Source organism: Alternaria atra (genome assembly GCF_907166805.1).
Source record: "Alternaria atra isolate CS162 genome assembly, contig: 29, whole genome shotgun sequence".
Taxonomy (NCBI): domain Eukaryota; kingdom Fungi; phylum Ascomycota; class Dothideomycetes; order Pleosporales; family Pleosporaceae; genus Alternaria; species Alternaria atra.
In genome coordinates, this window is record NW_025091327.1 from 292,866 (window position 1) to 319,194 (window position 26,329).

Genomic DNA, 26,329 nt, shown 5'->3' on the forward strand with positions numbered 1-26,329 from the left:
TCTGTTCATGGGATCCATTTGTCAGGCACCTCGTACGGACCTAGGAAGACATTCCACTGTCTTGCATCTACTACGGCCATGGGTCTCTGACGATTGTCTCTTATCTCTGGAAGCTCGACCCACACGGTATCTCAAATTGGCATAACAGTTCGGCTTGCAAGCAACACATGTCGACTTTTCCCGGATCAACAGCCAACAGATTATCTTGGACGTCTTGCACAGCTAGCGCTTACTGGGCGGCTTTCCAGCTGATGACTGATCTTTGTTTGACTTTTTCCACAGCTTTCACCTCGCATTAATTATCCCCCCTGCCCCCCCTCTTTGTACTTTCACGTGGTTCTTAGTAAATTTCTTTGAGTTTCCCCCCTTCGGATATGTCTGCCAGCTTGTGGGGAGGTAAATAAGCTTAACAAGGGGTCGATTTTCAAATTGTAACTTGGGAGAAAGAGTGTGTATGTGGTTGAAGCTTGGCTGGTTAGACTCGAAGGGTTTGCAATGGGTAGTGAGCGGCTAGATTAGTCTCTGCGTGAATGACGACGGTATCTCTTTCTCTCTCGATTAAAGAGGCCGCGCTTCCGGGGACGAAAAAGGGACAAGAGAAATATCTAGTTTGCTGTTACGCCCATTGCGCTTGGAGACGGGGAAAGGGGAACGTGTGGGATGAGTGATGTAGTGGTGTGGTCTGTTTGTTTGTTTTTCTGCTTGCCTGCACGCTTTGGAAATATATGGTTTTCTCGAATCTTGCTGGTTTTGATGTGTGCGTGATGTTTTGTGACTGTTGTGTATCCTTTGACGACTCACTTGGTTCAATCCAAGAAACATGTCGACGAGTGCTATGCCTCGTGCGTTGACTTGCAGACCTACAAGAAGCCCACGCTTATTAAGCTTTTACTTGAAGATTTTCCTGTCCTCTCCCGGAATTTGTAGATATCATTTGAACTTTGGTCATCAAATACGGGGAAGTAGATGATTTGACTTGCAACACGTCGTCGTCGTCGTCATTTCCTCACACCTTTTCCGCAACTCAAAAGTGCCGAATTGAAATAATAAAAAAACGTCAATCATAGCGCCAATGAACGGGGCGATACATGTATCTTCTCATTTCGCTTCTTTGCCTTTAATCGTGACTCTCTCATCCTAATTTTCAGTCGTTCCAATCATTAAATTTGTCCTCTCTCAGGCGCGTAGAAGAAGAAAGATATTTCAGCTACTTTTAATATTATATGTTATGTAGACGTCGTCGGTTGAGGTAATAAAACGAGCGGTATGACTAAAAGTGAAGATGTTTTTGTTTCTGAAGGGACAGGCGAATGGATTTTTTTTTTTACTGGTGTATGTATAAATCGAGCATTGTGTTGATTGACGATAATATCGGTGATGTTGTCTTTATCCTTGTATATTTTGGCATGTTTTATATATACATGATATGAGCGGATAAAAGGAAGACGAAAAGTAGATAAGACGTTGAATGTTTCAGTAAGTGGAATCTAATAATGGTTATCTCTGAGATGCGTTTCTGTCTTTGTGCGCGTGAGACTGAAGGCTTGGTTTACTCTTTCGTTTTGGGGGGCAAAGTAATGAAGGAAATCCGATATCCTGTGGATAACGTGGTCGTGAGTGATTTGATTTGATGTAATGGTTTGCATTTGTTTTTCTAGGGACTGTAGTATCACGCAAGCATCAACATTCGCACCTTGTTTTATAGTTGTGGCAACAGTGGACGTACAATGGAGTAGCTATGATTACACCTACGTAGAATCACCTTAGCTTGCTGGTTGATCACGGTTCGGTTTAGAAATAGAGGGGTTTTTTTTGAAGTAGACGAATGGCAAAAATGTCATCCAAGGACGCACAAAGAACAGCAACAATTCCAAGACATTTGATACATTTCAATATGATTGACAAAGGTCAAGTAGGCACAACTGGTTTTACTCGAAAGGGGTATACGAACATGTCTACTTTCCAGCAAAATTCGTATGCCACGGCAACAAGACGACACAAGGGATACTTATTTACTAGTAGTAGCATGTAGGTTCTGTGAATGCTCATCTTATGCAGACCATGCTTTCCCCTCTCCCTCAGTTCCATGCAAATTCGATAGCCGTCAAATACAATGTAGCACGTACGTTAGGATGCAACATGGGCTCCGTCGCGGCTATGCTACGCTGTATATCGACCATCAATCGCAATAAAACGATATAAGAGTCGATTATGCTGTGTGTCGATGCAGTCAGTGCGCGAGGCAGATGCCCGTATGTAGCATGCGGATAATAGCCAAATGCTCAATCGAGCAATGTCAAGTAGAATAATAAGTCATGTCATCACCCATATCTCATCAAGTTTCGTTCTCGGTATTGGGGCTAGAAGACGGCTCAGCTTTGAGCTGGGCCGCTGCTTCGGGTGTCAAGGCCTCTGACCCTGTCCTCTTGAGTGCAGCAAGCTCTTTCCTCAGTGCGTCCATCTCCTGGTCCTTTTGGCTGATCAAATCATCCCGCTCCGATACCTCTTGTCTCAGCTGTTTGATGTACTCGATGGCACTTTCTACCTTGGCTGCTTTGGAGTTGTTGGAGTTTTGGGCGTTGGTCTCGGGGCTTTTGGCATCTGGAATGGCGCCGAGTTGTGGGGAAGGGAGGAGAGCCTGCATTTCTTGGAGGGCCATGTTGATGCGGTTTCGGCGGCCTTGCTCGGCGATCTTGTGGGATGTGCGTTTAGAGGTGAGGTTAGTGGAGAGTGATGTGGGGTAGACGACGCCGGGGACTGTGGTGCCATCGAGGATGTTCTGGTAGTTTGATTTGGATGCCAGAAGAAGGGCGTGGGTGTTGTCGGTTACGCCTGCTGAAAGTCAGATTAGATCACGTAGCCGGGTGTTGGAAAGTACTCACCACTTCCACCGTCGGGTAGTAGAGGCTTTATGCTGGGTGAGATCTTGGGTCTCAGAGCGGGGCTGACAAGATTCGAGCTGACGCTGTTCCTCTTCTTGGGATTGCGCGTCAGCTTCGGGTCTTTCTTGCCGTTGGTCATGGAGAAGGCTGGGCTTGTCGGGGTCGACATGGCGTCTAGCATCGGACTAGGTCTGGCTGACATGGAAGCGCCGGGTGTGCTCAGAGGATTCAACTTTGGAGTCTTCCGCGCAGATAGACGAGGCGTGTCGCCGTCTTCATTCCGGACCGCTGTGTCTAATCTTGATAGGCCTGGCCGGTCCAGAGAAGCTTCTGGTAGAGTAAGGTCTTCGAGCATCGGTGGTGCTTCTTGGGAGCCACTGAAATCGGGCGAGGGTTGTATCCGCATAAGAGACGCTGGAGTGGCTGGAGTGCCATTCTGGCTATTACGCTGGGCCATCATAGCAGGGGAAGCGGTCGAAGAACCGGGCTTCGGTGGTGGTCGCATATCAGACAACATAGGCTCAGGAGATATGGAGTCCGTCTCTGAGCTCTCACGAGTCCTCGGCACATCCAGACCATTGGTAGACGGACGCATCGACCGCGCTTCGTGCATAAGTTCGGTGACGCCCTTGGGAGGGATGAGCGAGGAAACGGTTGATTTTCGCCTGTTGGGTTTCACAATGGGAGACTGTCGTACGCGACCGTTGCCGTTTGTCCGTGGCGCGTTCCTTTTGTTGGTACTCCGTAGACTCCTCCGTCCTTGGTCCTGTGGCACCATGGCAGGCTCACCCAGCATATCCATGTCCACATCGACAGGCGAGTGCCCTGTCGAGCTCCCGGAGGTTGTGTTCTGCGACTGCTGGTGTACATGCTGATGGCTCTGGGCATTCAGGGCAGGCGATGTAAGGGGGCTGAAGTAGGCTCCCGGCACGGTGAAGTCGGGAATCTGGAAGCGCGCATCGTGTGGCGTCACTGCGGGCGAAACTAGTGGGGTAAATGTCTATCTGGGTCAGTAGGGTTCTGTGGTGGCTTCCAAATCCAACATACCGCATCGTCCTTGCGCATATGGTATCTCTGGTCGAACAGCGACTGGTGGTCCAATTGGAGATAGCGATGAGGATCACCATGCATCTCTATGCTATTCGGCGTTGGCGGGACGCCCTGATGTGGGCGATATATCTGGTCCTGGACCTGGGTGAAAGCTGGCGTTCCAGCCTGGCTGTACTGGGGCATGCCATAGTCGAAGAAGTTGTTGGCGGGCTGCGACATGTCATGGCCGCCCATATTCTGGACCTGCTGGCCACCGTTGGCGCCATCGTGGTGGTCCTGGGGAAGTTGCGGGGGAAACTGGCCCTGGAGATGGTGGACATTGAGCGACTCGGTCAGATCGGCGAGTTGGTTCCCATTAGAGGCGGGTCCTTCGTGATTGTAACCGTCAATGCTGAAGTGCAGGTCTAGATTGTCGAAGTCGATGAACTCAGCGCCAGCAAAGTCCTCTGTGGCCGGGTCCATTTGAAAATGCTCGGCAGCACTCCAAGACTGGGCAGTCGAGCTGTTCATATCGTCGCTGCGGGACCCTGGGCGGAGGGGAGAGAGAAAATTGCCGTCGCGAAGATGGGCGGGTGGGGCTGCGCGGCGGAATAGGAATTGAGACCGGGATGCTGCGTCTCATTCACATGTGCCTTCTAGTGTGCGTCCAAGGTGCGTTCGCGTTTGGCGACAGTGCAGATGACTGGCCTTGACTCTGGCGTCGCTCTCTCCAGTGGATACTGAAGAGAGTGTCGTCGAAGTCAGGACGAGGCACTGCACGAGAAGAGTCCGGGTCGTGGTAGGCCCCCACGGTGATTTGATAAGACTGGGGGGCAGTTCGCCCGCGCGCATCGAATCCAGCGCGGGTTGTAGCCAACTGCGGCTTGCAAAACCTGGCCTCGCGTCCTCAGCCTATTATCATGTGGCTCCGAAGCATCCAAAGACCCACCTGACGTTCAGCCTTCACCCTGGTCGTCATGTTTTGCGCATGTTGTTGATCAGAGTCTCACAAATGACTTGACTCGCGCGCGCGTGGGGTGCATGCAGCACACCTCAAGTGCCTGGAGTACAACTACAAAAGCTACTGCGCGACACCCTCGTCATTCACTCAATTCAGACTCATGGGCCGCGGTTCAGAGTGTGCGAAGCGGCAGCGTTGAGTTAGGCACAGGCTGGATGGAAAAGGCAAAGATGGGCTGGTTTCTTGTAGACATCAGACTAGTCGGCCAATAGTGCGGTCCCGCATACATTGCACCGGGGAGGGGCGTAGGCGAAGACGACAGCTACGTCGCATTCGTTCGCTATTGACATGCATCCTAGTACAGCGTACATTACCTCGACATGGGCGCACCAGTCAGCTGTTGGAGCAAATTGCAGGCTGTGGTTGCTTCGTCTTGCAGCCACACGTGAAGGCGTCTGGTTGGATGGAGAGGGCCTTTGTTTTGGACAGGCCGATTGGGCTGTAGCGCGACTGACTACGGCTGTTTGCCGGTGGAGCGCAGCGCCATGTTGATGCGCCTTGTTAATCTCGTTTGCCCTAGCATGTAGCCACCTACCCCTTCCAGCAAGTTCCGGACCGTTCAAATGGCCTCGTTTTGAGCTTTGCCGCGTCGACATGTTCAAAGGAGTGATTGAGATGAGGATTGATGGGAAATGAATTATGAGAGTGCTTTTTATCTCGTGATTGTAGAACCTAGAAAGCCGCCATGATCGACTATAAGAAAAAAAGACTGAAACCCCCCGCGCTGCGCTGCAAACATCAACAGCAGCGAGCTCCGTATCCGAGTAATTTACACATTGCTGAAAAGTACATGACCCGTCCGGTTGCCTCGCTCCCAGGACTACTGCGCGAGACTTGGCCACTCCGGGTCCTTGGGTATTATCAACCTCCTCCTAAAGGGTAAAAGAAAACAGACTCTGCCGTAAAAGGGCCCCGCAGAACGCCGGTAAAGGACATGTCCATCTGCATCTTCGTCGTCGTTTACATTACGATGCAGCAGCCATTGCTCTGTTGTGGCGCGTAGGGGTCGTCGCGCTTGTCAATCTGCGCACTTGTTAGGCGTGTAAAGAGGTAGCTGGCGCGCGTATACTGACCGTTCCCCATCGTGACGGTACCATCCAGTCTTTTGGCTCTTTATCCGTGAATGCGATGAGACTGCCGATCGAGGTTAGCCGTGTTGTTCGCGATTTCAATGCGACATGATCCTAAACATACTCCAACGCGGCTTCGGATACGGGTATCCGGCGTCGCTCGAGGTCCTCTCGCAGGCGCTGGTTGAGTTCGGTGAGGCGTCGCAGCTTGAGCTCGGCCATGCTCTGCTTCTTGCTCTTGCCGTCGCCGCCCGTCCGGATCTCGTAGGGCGCTTGAGCCATCATGGTGGGCATGGCGGGCATGGTGCGCGTGGATGTATTATGGGGATGCGATGGGCGTGTTGTTGTTGTTTTGGTAGTGGTAGTGGTGGTGGTGGTGGTGGGTGTTATTACGGGGGATGCGTCGTGGTGCGACGTGAGTTGTGCGTGTCGGGCGTGCGGCGTGGATAGGGTGAGCTAGGTGAAGGGAGAGTAAGGAGCGAAGACGGCCAGCCGGGTGTGAGCCTGCCGCCGAGTATCAGCGCGAGAGCAAGGCTGCTGCGAGGGCGTTGACGACGGATTGCTGAGATGGGCGACAGGTGAAGCACGGGAACCAGGAGAGGTGGTTGGAAGATGAGGGCCCTCCCCTTGATGGGCCTGTTCGTCGGGCCCCAACGCTTGCGGTATAGCGCGATATTGGGTTTGGCGAGCGCTTTGTCCTCGCTCACCTGGGCATCCAGCCAATCTTCAGTCCCTCTCTAATTGACGCAACAAGGAATGCAGTGGCCCAGGCTGGTTATATCATATATGCGACTTCGAGTGTGACTGTTGTAATTTGTAGTTGACTCGCTCGAGCATCCTGCTCCGCCTCTTGCATCCGCGTGCATGTGCGGGGAGTCGGGCGCGAACCTGCCGGGAACTGGGAATACCTCGTCGGCTCGCTTAGTCAGACCTACCACAACCTTTTTGCAGCAGTGACTCCATCGCCGTGTGAGACCCGCACCCATATCTCAACACCAAGCCTTTCGCTGCGTCGCCTGCTTGCTATAAAGCCCATCCGACTCGTGTAGTTGGATCCGCGACTTCAAATTGCCCAGCATGGCGCCTCCACCGCACTCCAAGCCGGAGAACACACTGTGCGCCCCGCCTCGATGAAGCCGTATAGGCAACAAACCCACTAACACCGCCCAGTAAACGTGCCCAAGAACTCATCGGAGTCGAGCAGCAACAGGCTGCCCTCCAGCTGCTCCACGAACATGTCACCTCGAAGCGCACCCGCAACAGCCCCATCGCCTCACTCGAGCCTGTGATGATACTCTTTGTCGAACTCTGTGTCGATCTACGAAAGGGCAAGCTGGCCAAGGACGGTCTGTACCAGTACAAGAACACCGCCCAGAACACAAACGTCGGCACTATCGAGGTAGGCAAGATCAAGGGGAAACATGACAACTCCTCAGGCTAACACGCCGTAGACTGTTTTCAAGCGCTTCATCGAACTCGCCGAGCAAAAGGTCACAGAGGCCCAGGCCAAGGCAGACGAGGTCCAGTCCTCGCTCGAACCCTCTGACGACAAGAATGTCGACGACTTGGAGGCCACCGAGACTCCCGAGTCCATCCTCCTCTCCACCGTCTCCGGCGAGCAATCGCGCGACCGCACCGACCGTGCCATTGTCACACCATGGCTCAAGTTCCTGTGGGAGACTTACCGGACTGTCCTGGATATCTTCAAGAACAACGCCCGTCTGGAGCTCATGTACCAGTCGACTGCCCACCAGGCCTTCCAGTTCTGCTCCAAGTATGCCCGCAAGACCGAGTTCCGTCGTCTCTGCGAGCTGCTCCGCAACCATCTGCAGAATGCCGCCAAGTTCTCCTCCCAGATGCACGCTATCAACCTGTCCGACCCCGACACCCTACAGCGCCACCTCGACACCCGCTTCCAGCAACTGAACGTGGCAGTTGAGCTTGAACTGTGGCAGGAGGCCTTCCGCAGTGTTGAGGACATCCACACCCTGCTCAGCTTGAGCAAGCGCCCGGCCAAGAACATCATGATGGCCAACTACTTCGAGAAGCTCACCCGTATCTTCTTGGTCAGCGAGAACTACCTCTTCCACGCTGCCGCATACAGCCGATACTACAACCTCCTCCGCCAGTCCGCAGCGGCCGTCGCATCTGGCCAGAGCCCCAAGAAGGACAACCCCGCTGTCACAGAAGCCGACATGACCAAGGCTGCTTCGTTCGTCCTCCTCTCCGCTCTCGCCATCCCCGTCATCAGCACTTCCCGCTCTCGAGGTGCCCTTGTTGACGTTGACGAGGCGAGGAAGAACAAGAACTCGCGCCTCACCAACTTGCTCGGCATGTCACAGGCTCCTACCCGTGCTATCCTCTTCAAGGACGCTCTCAGCAAGGGTCTGCTCAAGCGTGCCCGCCCTGAGATTCGCGATCTCTACAACATCCTTGAGGTTGATTTCCACCCTCTGTCCATCTGCAAGAAGATCTCTCCAATCTTGTCTCAAATTGGCGCTGATGAGGGTATGGAGAAGTACGTTGGCCCGCTTCAGCAGGTCATTCTCACCCGTCTCTTCCAGCAGCTGTCCCAGGTCTACGACTCCGTCGAGATCAAGTTTGTGCTCGGACTCGCCCAGTTCCCCGAGCCTTTCCACGTCAGCGCAGGTACTATTGAGAAGTTCATCATGAACGGTTGCAAGAAGGGCGATCTCGCCATCCGCACCGACCATGCCACTGGTGTACTCACCTTCGACTCCGACGTCTTCTCATCGGCCAAGGCTATGCACCCTGGATCAGGTGCTGGATCTGCCGAGACCGAGTCCCGCTCTGTGCAGCGTCTGCAGAGCACTCCGGCGGAGATTGTACGATCTCAGCTCACTCGTCTCGCCAAGTCCCTCTTCGTCACATGCCAATATGTCGACCCTTCATTCAACTCGGAGCGCCAGCGTAATAAGGAGGCCGCTCTTGCACGAGCCAAGGAGGGTGCTGAGAAGGAACACCAGGAGATCCTCACTCGCCGCGACATCATCTCGCAGAAGAAGGAGGCTGCTCTGAAGGCTCAACAGGCCAAGGACAACGAGGAACAGACCAAGAGGCTTATCCGTCAACAGCAAATCAAGGATGAGGAGGCTCGCCGCCTGGCCGAAGAGCAGAAGCAACGTGCTGACGCGCGCATCAAGGCCGAGCAGAAGCGCATTCAGCGTGAGGAGATGGAGAAGCAGATCAAGGAGCTCAAGGCGACTACCAAGGTCGACATTGAACTTCCTGAAGATCTTGACGATCTCGACTCCCAGCGGATCCGTATCCTGAAGCTTCAGGCTCTCGAGAGGGAGAAGAACCAGCTCGGCGAGCAACTCCGCATTGCCGGCAAGCGTATCGATCATTTGGAGCGAGCCTACCGCAAGGAAGAGATCAAGCACCTCAAGACTGACTACGAGAAGCAGCAGGAGGAAGATCTCGCAGCGTATGAGAAGGCAAAGGCTGAGGAACTCAAGGAGTCAGAGGAGAGGCACAAGGCGGATGTCGAGCTCAAGCATCGTCTGTCAAGACTGGTATCTCCCTACCAAACATTCGTCAAGACCGTCAAGGAACAGCGCAAGGCCGAGTTCGAGAAGCGCCAGAAGATCGCACAGAAGGAACTCGAGAGCAAGAAGGCTGCTCGCGTCAAGGAGGTCAAGGAGCGTATCGCCAGGGAGAAGAGAGAACGCGAGGAAGCTGAACGCCGCCAGCGCGAGGAGGAAGAGCGTGAGAGGGAAGAAGCTGAGGCCAAGGCCAAGGCTGAGGAGGAGAAGAAGGCACACATTGCCGAATTGAAGGCAAAGAGAGAGCAAGAACGAGCGTCAGTATTAACCCTCGCATTCATCCAGTCACACACTAACATTTCTGCAGTGCCGCTGATGAGGTTGCACGTCTCCAACGTCAGCGCGAGGAGGAGGCCTTGGCCAGGCGGAAAGCTGGTGCCGGTGCCCCTCGTGCTGTTCCAGACCGAACCTTCTCTCGCGAGCCAGCTGCGGAGCCTTCTTCGGCTTCTGGCCCGCCAAAGATTGCCCTTCCTGGCGGCAAGCCCAGCTGGCGTGAGCGTGAGGCCATGAAGGCCGCCGGCCAGGCTCCTCCTGCTGCCAGCACTTCGCCAGCGCCTGCACCTGCACCTGCCTCTCCAGCCCCCGAAGCCGAAGCTCCCAAGAGGAGTGGATACGTTCCACCAGCTCTCCGCCAGGGAGGAGCTCCTGGAGGTGGATGGCGCGAACGTGAGGCTAGCGGCAGTGGTCGCGCACCTCCTGCCCGTGCCGAGCGTCCTGAGCGCACCGAATCTCCTGCTACTGGTGGCCGCTTCGAGGCTGCTCGCGGAGGAGACCGATGGGGTTCAGACAGGAAGCCTGCATCGCCCGCCAACGCCGGCGGCTATGTTCCTCCCGGTGCCCGCGGCGGCGCACCACCTCGTGAGGGTGAAGGCGAGCGTGAGTCTAGGCCTCCTACGCAAGCACCAGCTGGTGGAAAGTACGTCCCTCGTCACTTGAGATAGGCAGTAGAGTACGACACGACGGTAAAAGCAAAGGCGTTCGTTTCCTTTTCTAGCCTCTCACACTACGATTGACGACATGGTCAATGACGGGTATAGGAAGGACATGATGGCATGGGGGAGTTTTTTTGCTTCTTCTTCTTCTTCTTCTTAGAGCTGGGCGGTAACGAACATGAGCCTACGGTGTGTAGTCTTCTTCATGAATGCAGTTTTCGATTTTTCAAATCCTTGAGTCTATGGCTTTTGTGTAGATGGATGCGTTGTTGTGAGTTTAGCGGGGTTATGTGGCTGAGGCAGGCATGACAGGCTATCCTGGAAACTCGCACTCCGCTCTTCAACCAATCTAAAACAGCAGATCCTGCCCCGAGACGAGCATTACGGTGAGGTACCGCTGTCCATTCATCCATTGCAGCGACGTGAAGCCCAAGGCGAGTCCTACAAGAAATTGTCCAAGGAGAAGACTTGCATCAAGCTTGACCACTGCGATGATCGCAACGTTCCCGACACCTTTTTTTTTTTTTTTTTTTTTGGCGACATTGACCCGTCTTTGTTCTGCGCCTAGGTAGGATCTTCAATCATCCAAAGTTTTGAGAGATCGACAAGTAGAAAGACCCCATAGGAGACGAAGCCAAAATTATCCGTTTGTGCAGGATTACGAGCTAACTGTATATCTGCTAAGGGCCCAAACATTAACCGATTAGTCCCTATACTAATGTCTCCTACTATAGACGGTGCTACTATCCAACTCTGTTACATTGTACTGGTCTACAGGAAGTTCCTGAGGCCCTGCTGTCACTATGCTATACGCAGGCAGTTTCGCATCTTCTGTCTGCAACTCTGGTTCCTGTACCACCACTGTTGCAGCGCCGCTTGTTCTTCGTCTCCGATACAAAAAGAAGCCTATGATGCCCAGTAGAACAACACTCCCCACCGCACCTACAGCTATCCCACCGATTGCGCCGCCTGACAGCGTTGGCGTTTTGTCCTGTGACGAAGGTGTGGTGGAAGACGTGGGCAAGGATGTAGCACTAGATGAGCCGCCTGTAGAGCTCGCGCAGAACTCACTGACCATGTTGTTTTTCTTATCCATTGCGACGATATCAGAAGTCTTGGATTCCGTGTTCGCTTGCCAGACGGAGAACCTGCCAGCTTCTTGGTTGACCATTACGTAGGCAGAGCTCATGAACAGTCTGCCGAGAACTGGTAGATCGTTGTCATTGTCGGATTGAAGGGAATTGATTACGACGTTACGGACCGATGTATTCGTCTGAACTGCGCCATCGGAGGCGATGTATGTGTCAGGAACGACTAGTTCGGTGTTGGGAATCCTTATGGAGACGCTGTTTTGAAGCTTGATTGTCAGACCACCGTAGTAACTACATTTTGGTCATGAGCTGTGAGCGTTTCGAACGGAATCGGTACAGCACCTACACATCATTTGGGGCAAAAAGCATTGTGAAGTAATTGATACCCAAGCTTCTCGCCTCGCTCCTATCATCTGGAGGTGTTCCACCTGCGAGCGACCGGAAGTTGTCGTAGTAGCTCAGTGGGAGGGACATCAGCCCTGCAAAGCTGGGGCTGATGCACGCTTGTATGGCCGCTGATTGCGATCCCATGAAGATGCTTATGTCGGTACCATTCGGCCAATTCAGGAGGATGTCGCTAATCGTTACTAGCATGCCCGTCCCACACCTATTGCCCTGGAACAGCGGCGCCGTGAAGTTGTCATTTGGATCCGCGATCAATGATCTGTCCAGGCCGCCGAGGACCAATGACCCCCGAGTCTGCTTTTCCGCAGGACCACCGACCAGCCCCCAAAATATGGAGTATGCCTTTGTACCTATATCGCCGGCTGATACGAGTGCTCGCAAAAAGGATGAGTTCCTCCCTAGGCCGAGCTGTGATTGGCTGGTGAACGCCTGGTTGAGATCCTGTCGCGGAACGCCGAATCCGAATGAAGACAGTGAGGTGTTACTGCCAAAGCTAAGGGTATCCTCTGTCCAGTCTGCATCGAAGCCATCACTATCCTTTCGGTTACCGATCGATTTGTCCGTTGAGGATTTTGATGTGTCGTATGCGCCGCCACGAAATGTTACGCATGCTCCAGCTGAGTAGTCATCTGTACAGTATCCGTCTGTTCCGTAGATGTAGGTCTCGTTGTAATCACTATAAGCGGTACTAGTTAGCCATACCAAACCCCCAAGCTCGTCGAGGTTTTGACACATTTTGTTCCCCAAACAAGGTAATACAACAGCCAATCATATCAAAACCTGCGACTTATACTCAAAGACTTACCTGCTAGCGATGAAAGCGATGTTTTGGTTGCTGGAGCCGACGGCCATGGAAATTCCTCTTACAAAGGCTCCGTTGGGCAAAGATACATTCTGGATAGGTGCGACAAGGGGCTGTGGCTGGCATTGGCTCTTGACAGAAGTCGTGAAGTGTAGCACTCCCAAAAACAGTGGAAATAGGCCTGTCGGAGGTCCCATTGCGATACTCAATGTTAAAAGTTATGATGCCAGGTAGGACGAGAGAGCTAGGAGTTGCTGATCTATGGGAACAACAGGGTGGTAAAGCGAATTCGATCGATAGCTCTCAAATGAGTGGCACAGCATATTCATTCAAATTCGGTGTTTTACCGCAATTAGGTTATGTCCTGCTGCATCGCAATCCACTGTGGTTAGCGCCAGGTACATGAATACACCAACCAGCGAACGTCGCTTAGCGCCGTGGAATAGGCGCTACAGTGCCGGTGCGCGTAATGCACAGGTTCGCGTAACGCCCCACCCCACCCCATCAACAACACAACTTCAACGCGCCACAACTCCACCGATATGGATCTGATTTAAGAAGCAATTGAAGAAATAGAATCGCGCGAGCCAGGAGATGATTTCTCGTACAACAAAGTTGCTGCCAAGTACGGTGTTGAGCGCAGTACGCTCGTTCGACGGCACCAAGGCCTAACAAGACCCCGCAACGTTGCGCATCAAGTCCTCTACCTAGAACACGAAGCCGAGCTTGTACAATATATTAAAACACTTAATGAGCGACGTTTGCTACCTACAAGGACAATGATACAGCAGTTTGCCGGTTAGCTGGCTGGCAAAGCGGTCTCTAAAAGCTGGGTTACCCGGTTCATCCACCGGCATCCTGACTATCTCATCTCTCGCTATAGCAAAGGCATGACTAAGGAACGGACTAAAGCTGATTCCGGAGCTAAGTACAACTTGTATTTTAAGCTTCTCCTTGAAAAGATGGAGGAGTACGATATACAGCTGATCTATATATTTAATATGGACGAGAAGGGCTTTCAACTTGGCCGAGTTGGCAGAACAAAGCGTATATTTGACAAGAGACTCTGGGAGCAGAAAGGGGTAAGGCAAGCACTTGAAGATGGCTCCAGCGAGTGGATAACAGTGATGGCTTGTATTTGTTCTGATGGCAAACCTCTGAGTCCTACACTTATCTTCTAGGGGGCTAACGGAGCTGTTTAATTAAGCTGGGTTGATGCTATACAAGCAGGGGAGCACTTAGTATTTGTCACCTCCTCTCCCTCTGGCTGGAGCAACAACGATATTGGGTTAGCTTGGCTTAAGGGGGTGTTTGAAAGAGAGACTAGACGACACGCTTTAACTGGGTATCGATTACTACTTCTTGACGGCTACGGATCCTATGTAACTATGGAGTTTATTGAGTATTGCCACGACAACAAGATCCTCTTGTTTGTATTTCCCCCTTACGCTACCTATACGCTTTAACCCCTTGACGTTGTTATGTTTAAACCCCTCTTGAACGCTTACTCAACTGAGTTGGCTGGATACCTTTAGGACAGTTAGGGGTTGCTCAATTTGACTAAAGGAGACTTCTTCCCGCTCTTCTGGAGGTCCTGGACCTCTGTATTTAAACCTCTACTCATTAAGAGGTCTTTTGAAGCTACTGGTATACACCTAGCTAACCTAGACGCTGTACTTAAGAAGTTTGCTAAGGAGGCTTCAGATTCTGACAGCAGCTAGTTAGTACTCTCTGGGGAGGATTGGCTCAAGCTTAAGTCAATTATACGCCGTGAGGTGAAGGATTAGAGCAGCAAGGACGTTAAGAAGCTTTAACGAAGTTTGCACTACATTGCAGCTTAAAATACACTCCTCCGCGGTGAGGTTAGGGGCCTTAAGCGGTCCCTAGCCATCAAGGAGAGGCGACTAAAGCAGTCCTTCACCCTCTAGCTTGATGAGGACGAGGTTTACTATGGGAGAGCAAAAGTCTGGTCGCCTAGGAGTGTACAACGAGCTCGCGATCGTTAGGCATTACAACAACAACAACAAGAGCTTAAAAAGCTTTAAAAAGCCGAGCAAGCCGAGGCTAACAAGGCAGCTCGCCTTTGCAAGCTTTAACTACAAAGGGCGAAGCGTATTGAGCGGGAGAGGATCTGGGATGAGAACAGAAAGCGGAAGGCTGCAGAGAAAGCTGAAAGAGACCTCCAAAAGAGCCTCCGCGACGCTTAAAAAGCTATACAATTGCCCTAAAAGGGTAAACGCAAAGCTCTAAAACCTTATAAGCTAGCTACAAAGCGTCAGAAACGTGTTGGGGGTGGTACAGCTTCTGTAGGAGCCTGGGTAGTTGCACAGCCAGTTCCACCCTAAACTACTAGATCGCGGGTAATCTGCCGCCCAAAAAAAGATTTGGACTAGCGCAAAGTCTTCGCAGGCCAGTATATAGTATAGAACTACTTTTGCGCAATATTATCACGATTTGTTGAGGCGTTACAGCTGCAATACTCATGAAGCTGTTGTGTTGTGGGTGGGGCGTTACGCGAACCTGTGCATTACGCGCACCGGCACTGTAGGATAAGTGCCTGCTCCACCCCCCCCGACTCACTTGTACGTGTCTTAATGATAGCTGAGCTGTGCCGCAATGGCACATCGCAAGACCGCGGGCTGCGACAAAAGCTCCCCTTTATTCGTCGCAACAAACGTCTTTCGCGTCCCTTTTGAGGAGGTTGATTTAGGCCGCGCGGCTCAGTTGCGCTTCACCTCCTGGTAACCGGCATCTCCTCTAGGCGCCTCATATCACCTGCGCACGTGCATGCGAGGCAAAAGCAGAGCCTTCGCCATATCCTGTTCGGAATAATCTCTGGAAGGGGTTGTCACATCAAAGTTCGATCACCTCTCGATTACCCACCCACTTGTTACAAAAAATGATGCGTTCCCGCAAGAAAATTGAATTTATGGTGGTAGCAGTGTTCCTGCTCTGCGCATGGTTCCTCTTTGACGCCCACTTCAATGCTACCCAAGAAGAATCTGTCAAGGCTAGCGCTACTGACAAGCCGTGGCAATATGAGGCAATAGAAGTAGAGGAAGGGCAAAAGAAACTTGAGCAGGAAGTCGCGCATGGCAGCACGAAAGAGGAAACATCATCGGCCTCCACCACTCCTCAACATACAAGCATACCAACGCAAAGTACAGCGGTAGCGACACATAGCCCATCGCTACCTGATCGCGTCGTGGTAATGGCGAAGCTTCCCACAGACGACACCCGCTGGGTACATACCGATCTGCAAGATTGGCAATCAGCCATCTACGATATCGATACCGAAACTCCGCACAACACGTCGACCTTGGATCCGCTCACTAACAGCACTCTACGTACTCTTCGGAATAAGGGAATGGAAGCAAATGCATACCTCGCATACATAGTGCAGAATTACAATAACCTTCCTTCAACAATCGCATTCATACATCCGCACAAAGACGGTTACCCGATCGCCTGGCACACCGACAACAACGAACATTCCAACGTAGTCTCTCTGCAGAACCTCAACATCAACTTCATCCAGAGCAACGGCTACGCGAATTTGCGTTGCGTTAACGATCCAGGCTGTCCGCACGAAGTCATGCCGTTCCGAAACCCACCTGAGGATCATCGAACAATCGAAGCAGCGATGCCGGATGCGTGGCAAAGCTTGTTCAATAATACGGACGTACCGCAAGTACTTGCAACCCCTTGCTGTGCGCAGTTTGCCGTGTCGAGCAAGCAAGTGCAGAAGCGGCCGTTGGTCGAATATCAAAAGTATTATACATGGCTGATGGAAACGCCGCTGAAAGATGAGACGAGTGGCCGGGTGTTGGAGTATCTCTGGCACGTTTTGTTTGGTCAAGACCCTGTTTAGTAAGTATACTCGATCAAACTTGAAAGCGGGACGCGCGGCGTGCTGACTTTGATGAAGCTGTCCCGCATACGAGAAGTGTTATTGCGATGTGTACAACAGATGTTGAAGATGTTTCTGTTTTGCAGACGAACTAGGGAAGCTGCGGTATGTATCAGAGACATCTTCCATCATCAAGAGAGAGAGAGAGAGTCAAGTTGATATAGCATCTCCGGCAGGCACCCGAGCTCTTGTCTACCATGCGAAGTTGCAGTGCCGAATTTCTCCAAAGATATTGTGCATTGGCTGAATCCATATCGAGACTCTTCAATACTGACCTTGGGCCACCAAGTTCTGATAGTTGGATGAGGAGGTGCTGCTGATGCGCTCAATCCAAACACAGGCATGCACACTGAAGTAGTACCAAGAGCCGCAACCTCCGTGGAGTTCCTGGAGTTTTAATTGTTTTATACGCTTCCAGAGCGAGTGTATGGGTCGAGGAGCAAAAGAAGGGCAGGCAAAAAAGAGCAAAAACATACAACAGCGGGGATTCGCTAGTGGTCACCCACCTAACTACTAATCCGCCGGTACACTGCTTGTATATGGCTGAGCGGACGGGAAGCCTAATTTTCAGTGTCCTATGGTCGTATGTAGAAGGATAACTCTTAAAATGTGTATACATTCGCTAAAAATATAGAAGACTGTCAGTGCACACGATGCTACAGCTCTTGCGAATGTATTCATAATTCAAGCTCTGTGTCACTGGGAATCATCTGGAACGACAAGTATGTAATTGCGATGAGAAACTAGATACTACGTATGGCCTGTTAAAGAAGATCACTATGTACATGAGTTGACGGCTCCATTCTTTTTATCTTCCAGCGTTCCCCACAGCAAACCTATGGCTTACTCAACTGCTCCTTCCTGAAGAACTTAAAGAAACCTAATGGAATGACCAGCTGCGCTGCCAATGCTATCCAGAACCATGGTTTCTTCAACCCTTGCATTACTCCTGCCGAAAAATCTGGGAAAACGTCTCCGGGCCCATTTGCGTCGGGGGAGGTGGCTTTGGCAATCATTGTGACGATAGTGCCAAGAATTTGTGCCAGTACTAGGCACACTGCGATATGGATCCTAGTCAGTGTCTGGAGGAGTATCATACCAAATCCGACTCCCTGCAGCGCATCAAGAAGACCAAGCCAGAGCCAGAGACTGCGACCAGCGAGAGCACCGGCGATAGGACCACCGGGCATCCAGGGAACCCAATTTCCGATGCCTGATACGCCCCAAAGCATTTGAGCCCACCTTGGCGCACCCAGCCCGATGGCGAAGATAGGCAAGAACCAAGAATGACTACCACTCAACTTCGCGAAGAAGAAAAGAAACATCGCCCAAAATACGACGAAAAAAGCTAGGACAAGGAGTCCAACAGCCCACTGTGGTGCTGCGTGAGAGGACCAGAGGTAGGCCCAACTACGTCCATACGGCGTACTCAGGAAGTAGTTTTGCATGACTATCATGACGAAAAACCAGCCGACTAGCTTCCTTCGAAGAAGTGTCGTGTAGAACGATGGTATCTTGCCTGGAGACTGATGATAATAGGACGGCAGAGACGTGACTAGAAGTGATCCGATCGCAAACAAGAAGCAGGCAATTGGAAGCGTGATCATAGCGGCCTTTGGTGAGGAAGTGAGCAAATTGCTCGGGGACGAATTTGCGAGTGTGCTTCCCCAGTAGAAGAGCGCGGTGATGTATAGTTGCTGGGTTCCTTGAATCATGCAAGCTCGGAAGATCCAGGATTCGATAGGAGCACCACCTAGGGAAGTCAATATGAGCGAGACATTTTGAGAAGAGAATACCAATCTTACCCTCATCGCCGAAGTTAAGCGCGAAGAATATCGAGCCACTAGCAGAAGCAGCCACGTAAAAACCGGTAGCAACATTCTGTATCCAGTCCCTCGCAACCCCAAACTTCGCGAACGGTGCGACACCCACAAATAAGAAAGCAACTCCATAGACTACGAAGGGTGCGGAAAGAACAAACTTTGAAGGTAGGGTACGGAACATGATCCACCAGACACTGGACATGACGATGAAGATGACACCAACGATATACAGCTTTTCCGGATTTTGGCCCTGTGGCCCAGTAAGAAGGGTAATCTGATACGAGTTGGCCGCCATAATCTGTCCGAGTGCGAGGAGAATAGAATATATGGGCCAGTCACCAATTCGAGTCTGCATCCATCGCTTGAGGAGTGACGGGCGGTGATAGTTCGCACCAAGAAGAAATTCGTCAATCTCAGCCGATGGCCGAGGAAAAGTCTCGTCGCTTTCGCTCTCTCGTGTATGTGGATATGCAGAGATACTGGAATCCCGGCTACGATTGCTGTGCAGGCTGTCGCGCGGCCAGGCAGGGCTGGGACCGAGGCCCAATCGACTGTCCTGGGAATGGGCACGATCCCCCCGTCCAAGTCTTTCGGCACGCATTCTCTTGAACCACGCTTTTTCACTCTCGACCAGAAACTTCTCAACACAAAGCTCATCTTCCGATGTCTTGCCACTCAGGGTATTGAGCATAGACTCGAACTTGGAATAGTACATGCCTGTTTTGTCCTCGAACGTAGGATCCACTTTTTCCAAGCTGAAGTCGGTGGTACTAGCGTTCTTGATAGTGCTCAGGTCGAGAGCAGAGGACCGGTTTCGCCTGTGATGCGACGACTTCACGCGCATTGGGAGGCTACTCGGATCGAGAAAACTGATCGAGGAACGCGGACTCGTCAACATCCCGTCGGCCTCAGCAGGGAGCGGGCTGCGAGATCTACGACGGCCCCTATCACTCTCGGGAAAGATGTCGGCAGGCGTTGAATTCCGGTCGAAAGCTTCCGCAATGCTGCCCTCGAGAGCTACACTGGCGAGCCGCCGCTCAGACTCCATATAGTCAGCCTCTGCTTGCTCTCGACTGATGAACATCTCGTGATCGTGTAAAGACCCTTGACCTGAAGTTGTTGCACCCTCTGGATCGTATTCATGAATCACTGGTGTCCTAGAAGGCGAGCACTGCTTCTGAACGTGTATGAGCGGTTCTGTTGTGAACCCCGTCCGCTGCCCATGTCCAGGACCAGAGCGAATACCGAGAGAGAGACCACGGCGAAGCTTTGTGTGGTGATCATCAGATTCTTGGGTTTCGGCGTCGTCCCCAGCAGGTCTCTCCTCAAACGCAGATAATCTGTCCATGCTGACTTCTCGGGAATGGACATGAAAGAAGCCCTCACCGGGCAATTGCAGCGAGGATCGTGAAGCCAAAGCGTGTGATCGCGGTCGGAAGATATTCTTGGAAGAGGAACCCTTCTTTTCGTTGTGAATCCTGATCGCGGTCTGCTGGAGGGTGTTAAGGTCTTCTACCCACTTCGCGACCGGAAAGCGTTGTTTCGCGGACCTTGCCCTCATGACTGCCCTTGTCTCAGTTTCAGATGTCAGTGCTTCTTCGATAGCCGACTTGAACTGGTGTAGCATGTGTTTAGTAGTTGTTGACTCAACCGTGAACCACCATCCGGGCATCTGACCAAGGCCGCCAACACGAGCTCCCACACCAAGAGCTCCTTTCCTACCAAACTCAACAGCGACTAGGCCGAATGGCTCATCGCGAGATGGAATTAGAGCAAACTCCGCCCCCGTAAAGATAAACGGGGGAAGTGCTGTGAATTCTGGCTTGGAAAATACGCGCTTGGGATATCTTTCCATCATTTTTCCAAGCTTGAGCGCCGCGAATTTCCCGTAGAGGTCAATCACGGGGCCTATACAGATGAGCTGAACACTGGGATGCTTTTCGAGGATAGCGGGGAAGACATCAGCGATAAGATCGACGCCCTAACTCAGTTAGCTAGAAACAACATTGGGAACATTGGACGTACCTTTTGATTACTCCATCGGCCAACAAAGACAAACAGCTCAGCGTTAGGGTCCTGCTCTAGACCGGCCCACTGTTGAGCCTGTATTCGAAGACCCCCACGGCTCATTTCGTAGGCTGGGTCGACAGTGATCACCTCATTCTCCTGCTCTGGTTCCAGAGGAGCGGTGTCGCTGGGATCCGGGTTTGGTAGTCTGCCAACTTCCTTCAAACCCCAGAAAATAGGATAGCGAGCGTAAGATCGTTTGCCATATTTGTTGGAAACACCGACAGCGCCAAACCCACGTTGATGGATTCGGAGATAGCTCGCACCAGCGTGCAAAAGATTGAAGACCTCCCCGAACTGGACGTACTTTTCCACAATAGAAGGCTCGAGATTATAAACGCGGCAGACTTCATCGCGTTCCTTGGGCGTGCGCATCGGCCATAACCCTTGGAACTCTGCGTTGTGAAGAGACAGCGCACAAGGTATCGTCTGTCCTTTGGAGAGCAGGTACAAAGGCGCCGCAGCGCCATGATAATCGTTGATATGATACAAGTCGATGGGAAATCTCTGGATAGTTTGGGCGATACAGGCATTCCAAGCGCTATAGTACACAGCCGAATCGAGATCGTCCATGCGGGGTGGGTAAGGCTCGGTCTTAGATTGTTGTCTGAAGATTGGAGCATCTAGTAAGACGTATGTGATGTTGTTGAGTTTGTGATATTGAACCTGGATCTCGTATTCAGTATCGAGAATAGTTACCAGCATAGGATCCGCGGGTGTATCAATAGGGTAGTCCACCCCACCGACACATGGAACGACCCATATCAAGTCCTGGTGAGGCAAATTTTTCCCCATAAGCTGTGCCATAACGCCTAATCCACCAATTTTGATCTTGATCGCCCAATCTTCGATATCGTATTCCATAGTTGCGATGAGGATCATCGGCCTTTTCTTCCTCCCTCCGATGTTACTGATAGACGCTGTGATCATGGGAGACGGATCTCGCGATCGCGGAAAACCAAGGCGCGAATTAGGCCGTTTCGATTCCACAACCTCCTCGGATTGAACATTTTCGAATTTGTGGCCACGGCGCCAAAATGCCAAAGACGCGAAAATAGCGAGACTCTGCGTGCTCACACCTGTCTTATTGAACTTGACACCGTAGAAGGCACCCTTGTAGATCCATATACTGATTGCAGCGGTCGCTACTGGAAGAGACCAGAGAAGTGTAAAGAGGATCAGTTGTACGAACCGGTTGCCCATGTAGACGAGCTTATAGGCCATAGTAGTATCGTCGACCTCAATGCGGTAAGCCAGGTACGGCCGAGGTGGCAGAGTAGACATGTTCAGCACATTTTTCGCAAGAGAGTCCGGAGGTAGCCGGTCCATGATACCATCCTTGTCAACATCGCCAAACACGAATCCTGCGTCAGGTTTGCCGTCTGGATTCATACCCCAAACGTTGACTTGGGCGACCGAAGGCCATTCGGTCATGATATGCAATTTCCACTTCCCATCGTTGGCCAAGTCGAATGCGCTTTTTATACCACTATCGAATCCAAATTGGTTGTAGGGCCCATGGGCAAAGAGATGTGGGAACCGTCTTGGATGACCGTCATAATTTGCATCGGCGTGCTGGATGTGATCGCTGCTTCCGGTCACACGGCTCCAGTATTGTAGAATAACATGCTCGCCCTTCCACTTTTGACGTTTAGTACCCGACCAAGGTTGTCTCAACAGATCACTGTCTCCTCCTTTGTAGTCTTGCCACTCGCTCCAATTTGATGCCCAATTCGTGGAGTATCTCCATTTGTTGGCGCCTGGGGCGACGTGTGACAAATGCAATCCTTTTGAGTCCTGCTTGAGTGTGTCCGTAGTATAGTTTGCGAGCCGTGGAAAAACTATTGGATTGTTCTTGGCTCCTATACGGATGATGAATTTATCATTCGCGTTCGTAAAACGTTCTCCGTCCTTAGTTGTGGCGTTTTTGATAGTGACAGTGTGAACACCATGCGAGATGTCGTTCAGAATGGCTTTCCAGCTCCATTTCGAGACTAAACCCCCAACAAGAGTAGATTCTGCGGAAGAAATTTCGGTGCAGCTGATTGAGTCTCTGTCCACTGTTGCAAAAAATTCGTTCTCAGTATCAGAAGTAAGGACGAGGTTATCTATGATTGGATCGCAATCCATCGCTTCGGAGAATTGAATCTCAATCTCGAGTGAATCCTTTTCTTTCGATGACTTCTTAGACTCAATCTGAGCGTCATGGCCAGGCAAAAATTTCGTGATGACAGGCATTGGATCTAACCAGTTGGCCTTTGGTACATACGCCCGGAAGTCATATGCCTTCATGTCAAGCTCGTCAATGCATCCATTGAACTCTTGGGAGCCATCGATCCCCAGAGCGGTGGAGCTGTTCTTGAGCTCAATCTCGTCGTATGGAGCGAAGAGGTTTTTGACGAAGGTTCCAGCCTCGAATGGCGAAAGGACCGCTCTTTCCTTGGACTCACAATCAAATTTGTAGTTGACATTGTGATCTTCGTTGGAGTAGACGAGCCAGACCTGCGTATGGTTTTCTCCTTTGGTCAAATTTTGGACACCCGGATACTGATCTCTCATAACACTCCACATTCCAAATTCTGATGCCGTTCCGTTCGAACCTGGTAGTTGCACTACACGGGTCTGATTGGAGAGCGACTGTAGAAAGTACCCATCGTTGAGGATGGGATACTGGGTACGACGGTGGTACATATTCTTGATGATGTTGTGAACCGGGTGAGAAGGATCACGATGATCCTGGCTAACGGTATCGTCATGGCAGCCATTAAGCCCAGCTTTGACTGGCAGATTGTGGTACTGCGAGCTGCCGAGGCGATAGCAACCGTGATTTTGCCAGCCCAACGCGGATGAAATTGGCTGTCTTCCAAAAATATAATTCGCGGCAGTGCTATCATGGACATAGAACGCTTGCTCTTCACCCCAAAGTAGTTTTGGGATGCCAGGGATATGAATTGTTGTGACGAAAAGACCAAGCAACATCCTTTCAGTACCTTGGTCGATGGCAGGCCAGCGGAAAACATCCTGGTAATATTAGCGTCGCGCACAAAGAGACTTTGAAAAGTTCGGAAAGGGCCTACTTGGTTCGTGACTCCATACATGTGCCGTGGATCAAACTCTCCGGTTTCGGCATTGACAAGATCGTTCGTGGTGAGTATTGTATTCCAAGCATCAACAAAGTTGACGGGAACATCGTAGCCTGCAGCTAAATTGCCGTCTAATCCAAGAAACCGGGTGAGCGATCGGTAGATACTGTAATGAAAAGCTGCTGCATCTAATGCCTGTTTTCCGACTTCTCGCAAGAAGTATTTATCATCCGAATTATTGGTAAGGGTGACAGCTTGCGTAATATTGTGCGGGGTCTGATCAGGTTGTCTTCCGCGTCCAAGGTAAATGGAAGCGAAGTTGTTTCCCCCCGTAATCTCCCCTGGCATGAAGAAGTTGGTCTTCCCATACTTTCGCGCGCACTGTCGGATGTAATTACCAAACTCAGCTTGAGCGTCGACAGTGATCTGCGTAGCCTTGTCGAACCGGAAGCCATCGATATCTAACATTGAAATAGTTATGCACGAGAAGTGTTGGATCTTTTCTCGAACTGAAGGAACCCATTCTCGCAAGCGGTCTTGGACTGAGGCAAACTTGGACAGTTGGCGCTGCCAGTCAGGAAACACGCCGAAGGCTTCGGTATCACCGTACTGTAAGAATTAAGCCATCAGTATAAAACGCAGACTCTTGGATGCAGGTACGCACCTGATCGAACTCGCTGTCGTAGCATCCGACGAGTCTACTGAACGTCGCATCGGAATCCTTCAGGACTGGAAGCCCAGATTCATTCCAAAACCTTGGATATGCGCATTTATCCTTATAGTTATTTCCAAACGAGAAGTCATGATAACGGCGGTCTGATTTCCACTGTACTTTGTGTTCGTCTGGTTGGAAAGGCGCGGTTTTGTTGAGAAAGCCCTCAAAGCCGAGAAGATCTCCCATTCTATAGATGTGTCAACTGAGGTGTGCCTTTAGCTATCCTGTTACATACGTTGCCATTGTGTGATCTAATATCACATACATCCCCCGCTCGTGAATCGCGTTCACTGCTGCTCGCCATGCCATAATATCTCCAAAGTGTTTGTCAAGGAGCGTCAAGTCCAGCGGCGAGTATGAGTCTGCTTTCCATGGATTGTTGACGAAAGGAGAACCGGCGATATAGATGCCCTGCATATTTCAGCACAGAATTCAGAAGGGGTTAGAGCTGCTTACCTTGATACCAAGTCCCTGAATGTAATCCAAGCTATCTATCAATCCCATCAGATCACCTCCATGCCTCAACTGGTTGCTTTGTGGATCCTTCTCGTACACTGTCCCATTTATGTCATCGTTGGTCGGGTCGCCATTGACAAATCTATCCAGGAACAGAGTGTAGAATGGAAATCGCCAGTTTGTTGGTGAGGGATGAAATTTATGGTCTTTCCATTCACCCGAGTAGTCGAGGGGGTCTACAGCTGCTTGATTCTCATTAAGGTTGTACCCAACAAATGCATCGTTGAACCTTAGGCAAGAGACAAAAGTTACCAAAAGTAACTGCAAAAGAAGAGAATGCGGCATCTTGATTGAGGAAGTTAGGTGGTTGGTTTCACGATGGATGCAGCAACGAGCTGTGCTGTTTGATGATTCCTTTATTGGAAATCACATTGACATAAGAAGGAACCTCAGCCAGTTCCGTCAGAAGCAGGCAGTGATCAAGGAACCGGACGTTTTCGAAAAGCCAGCCCCAACCAACACCGAAGTCACTTAGCTGCTGAAAATCAAAAATAGTGTCGCGCGACATATCATCTGAGGTAATCGCTCCCACTCTTGACCACCACACGAAACATAGAGCTCAGCCTTTGATGGTGCTTCGGTGGGTGCATCATCCCGAACCATACTGGCCGATAAGGGAACGATGTAGCGGTCTGCCACCATAAAGCCATTGGATTGCTGATGATGATTTGTAAGGTGGTGTGATTGAAACAACGTCATAATATAAAGCTGACGAGAAAACAGTGGTAGATGGCTTGAGGCTGAGATGATCACCATCAGACGGTCCAGTGATAGAGATAATAAAGTTGCACAAAGATAAGGTTGAGAGGTCCACTGGGGTAGAGAAAGACGGGCACTGCAGACAACCTGCACAGATTGGCTTGTCAGCAACGGCTTAATCCGCGGCTGAAGGGACTAGACCTGCGATTGTCCTAAGTAGCTGAAGGTAAGCATGGGAACTAGACTACCTTCTTGGAATCCGCAGCTTGCGACTTTTGACGGCTCACCGGTTGTGGCAAGATTCTACACTTGCGAAGTGGTAGTTTCTGCTTACGTATACCTCGGTCCCTGGTAGCAACTGGATATCTCTATCTTTCCAATCTTTCTGGCAACGTCTTAGGTGGGCTTCCTTATCGTGCTGCAGGAATATCGATAGTCGAGTGCGTGTAGAACACTCCCAGAGAGATCATGCGTGGGCGTAATTGCGAAGACGTCAAGAGGGAAGTTTTCGGTTCTCGCTTACTAATCGAAGCGCGAAGATGCAGTCAACAAAGGAGTAAAGCATGTTGCGCTAAAATCGTTGTGCACTAGCAGAGCGATAAGGTGAGGCAGAGTACCAATAAAAGCGAAAATGTGAAACAGAGTGGGTGTTGCTAAGAGGAGCCTCGAAATCCAATATATTCGACAAGGGCCATACAGCATACCGTCGCCGGGCGGG

General features: G+C 51.2%; 6 protein-coding genes across 6 annotated transcripts; 2 read left to right on the forward strand and 4 right to left on the reverse strand.

Annotated features, from left to right (window-relative positions):
- Nucleotides 1-2,335: 2,335 nt before the first annotated feature.
- Nucleotides 2,336-4,442, reverse strand: ALTATR162_LOCUS8383 (uncharacterized protein; the record flags this gene model as incomplete). The annotated part of the gene is made up of 3 exons (XM_043316013.1): nt 2,336-2,835; nt 2,883-3,882; nt 3,930-4,442. The coding sequence occupies 3 exons, from the start codon at nt 4,440-4,442 to the stop codon at nt 2,336-2,338; spliced, it is 2,013 nt and encodes a 670-aa protein (XP_043171948.1).
- A 1,450-nt stretch (nt 4,443-5,892) lies between these two features.
- ALTATR162_LOCUS8384 (uncharacterized protein) lies at nt 5,893-6,305 on the reverse strand (the record flags this gene model as incomplete). Its single annotated transcript, XM_043316014.1, has 3 exons — nt 5,893-5,955; nt 6,006-6,066; nt 6,127-6,305. 3 exons carry the CDS (start codon nt 6,303-6,305, stop codon nt 5,893-5,895), a joined length of 303 nt encoding a protein of 100 aa, XP_043171949.1.
- Nucleotides 6,306-7,079: 774 nt separating this feature from the next.
- ALTATR162_LOCUS8385 (uncharacterized protein) lies at nt 7,080-10,509 on the forward strand (the record flags this gene model as incomplete). Its single annotated transcript, XM_043316015.1, has 4 exons — nt 7,080-7,117; nt 7,173-7,401; nt 7,454-9,825; nt 9,876-10,509. The coding sequence occupies 4 exons, from the start codon at nt 7,080-7,082 to the stop codon at nt 10,507-10,509; spliced, it is 3,273 nt and encodes a 1,090-aa protein (XP_043171950.1).
- A 706-nt stretch (nt 10,510-11,215) lies between these two features.
- Nucleotides 11,216-12,995, reverse strand: ALTATR162_LOCUS8386 (uncharacterized protein; the record flags this gene model as incomplete). Its single annotated transcript, XM_043316016.1, has 3 exons — nt 11,216-11,882; nt 11,938-12,672; nt 12,802-12,995. 3 exons carry the CDS (start codon nt 12,993-12,995, stop codon nt 11,216-11,218), a joined length of 1,596 nt encoding a protein of 531 aa, XP_043171951.1.
- A 2,702-nt stretch (nt 12,996-15,697) lies between these two features.
- ALTATR162_LOCUS8387 (uncharacterized protein) lies at nt 15,698-16,775 on the forward strand (the record flags this gene model as incomplete). The annotated part of the gene is made up of 2 exons (XM_043316017.1): nt 15,698-16,668; nt 16,727-16,775. 2 exons carry the CDS (start codon nt 15,698-15,700, stop codon nt 16,773-16,775), a joined length of 1,020 nt encoding a protein of 339 aa, XP_043171952.1.
- Nucleotides 16,776-17,544: 769 nt separating this feature from the next.
- ALTATR162_LOCUS8388 (uncharacterized protein) lies at nt 17,545-25,197 on the reverse strand (the record flags this gene model as incomplete). The annotated part of the gene is made up of 7 exons (XM_043316018.1): nt 17,545-18,461; nt 18,514-20,512; nt 20,557-23,619; nt 23,676-24,290; nt 24,346-24,583; nt 24,632-24,807; nt 24,853-25,197. 7 exons carry the CDS (start codon nt 25,195-25,197, stop codon nt 17,545-17,547), a joined length of 7,353 nt encoding a protein of 2,450 aa, XP_043171953.1.
- Nucleotides 25,198-26,329: the final 1,132 nt, after the last annotated feature.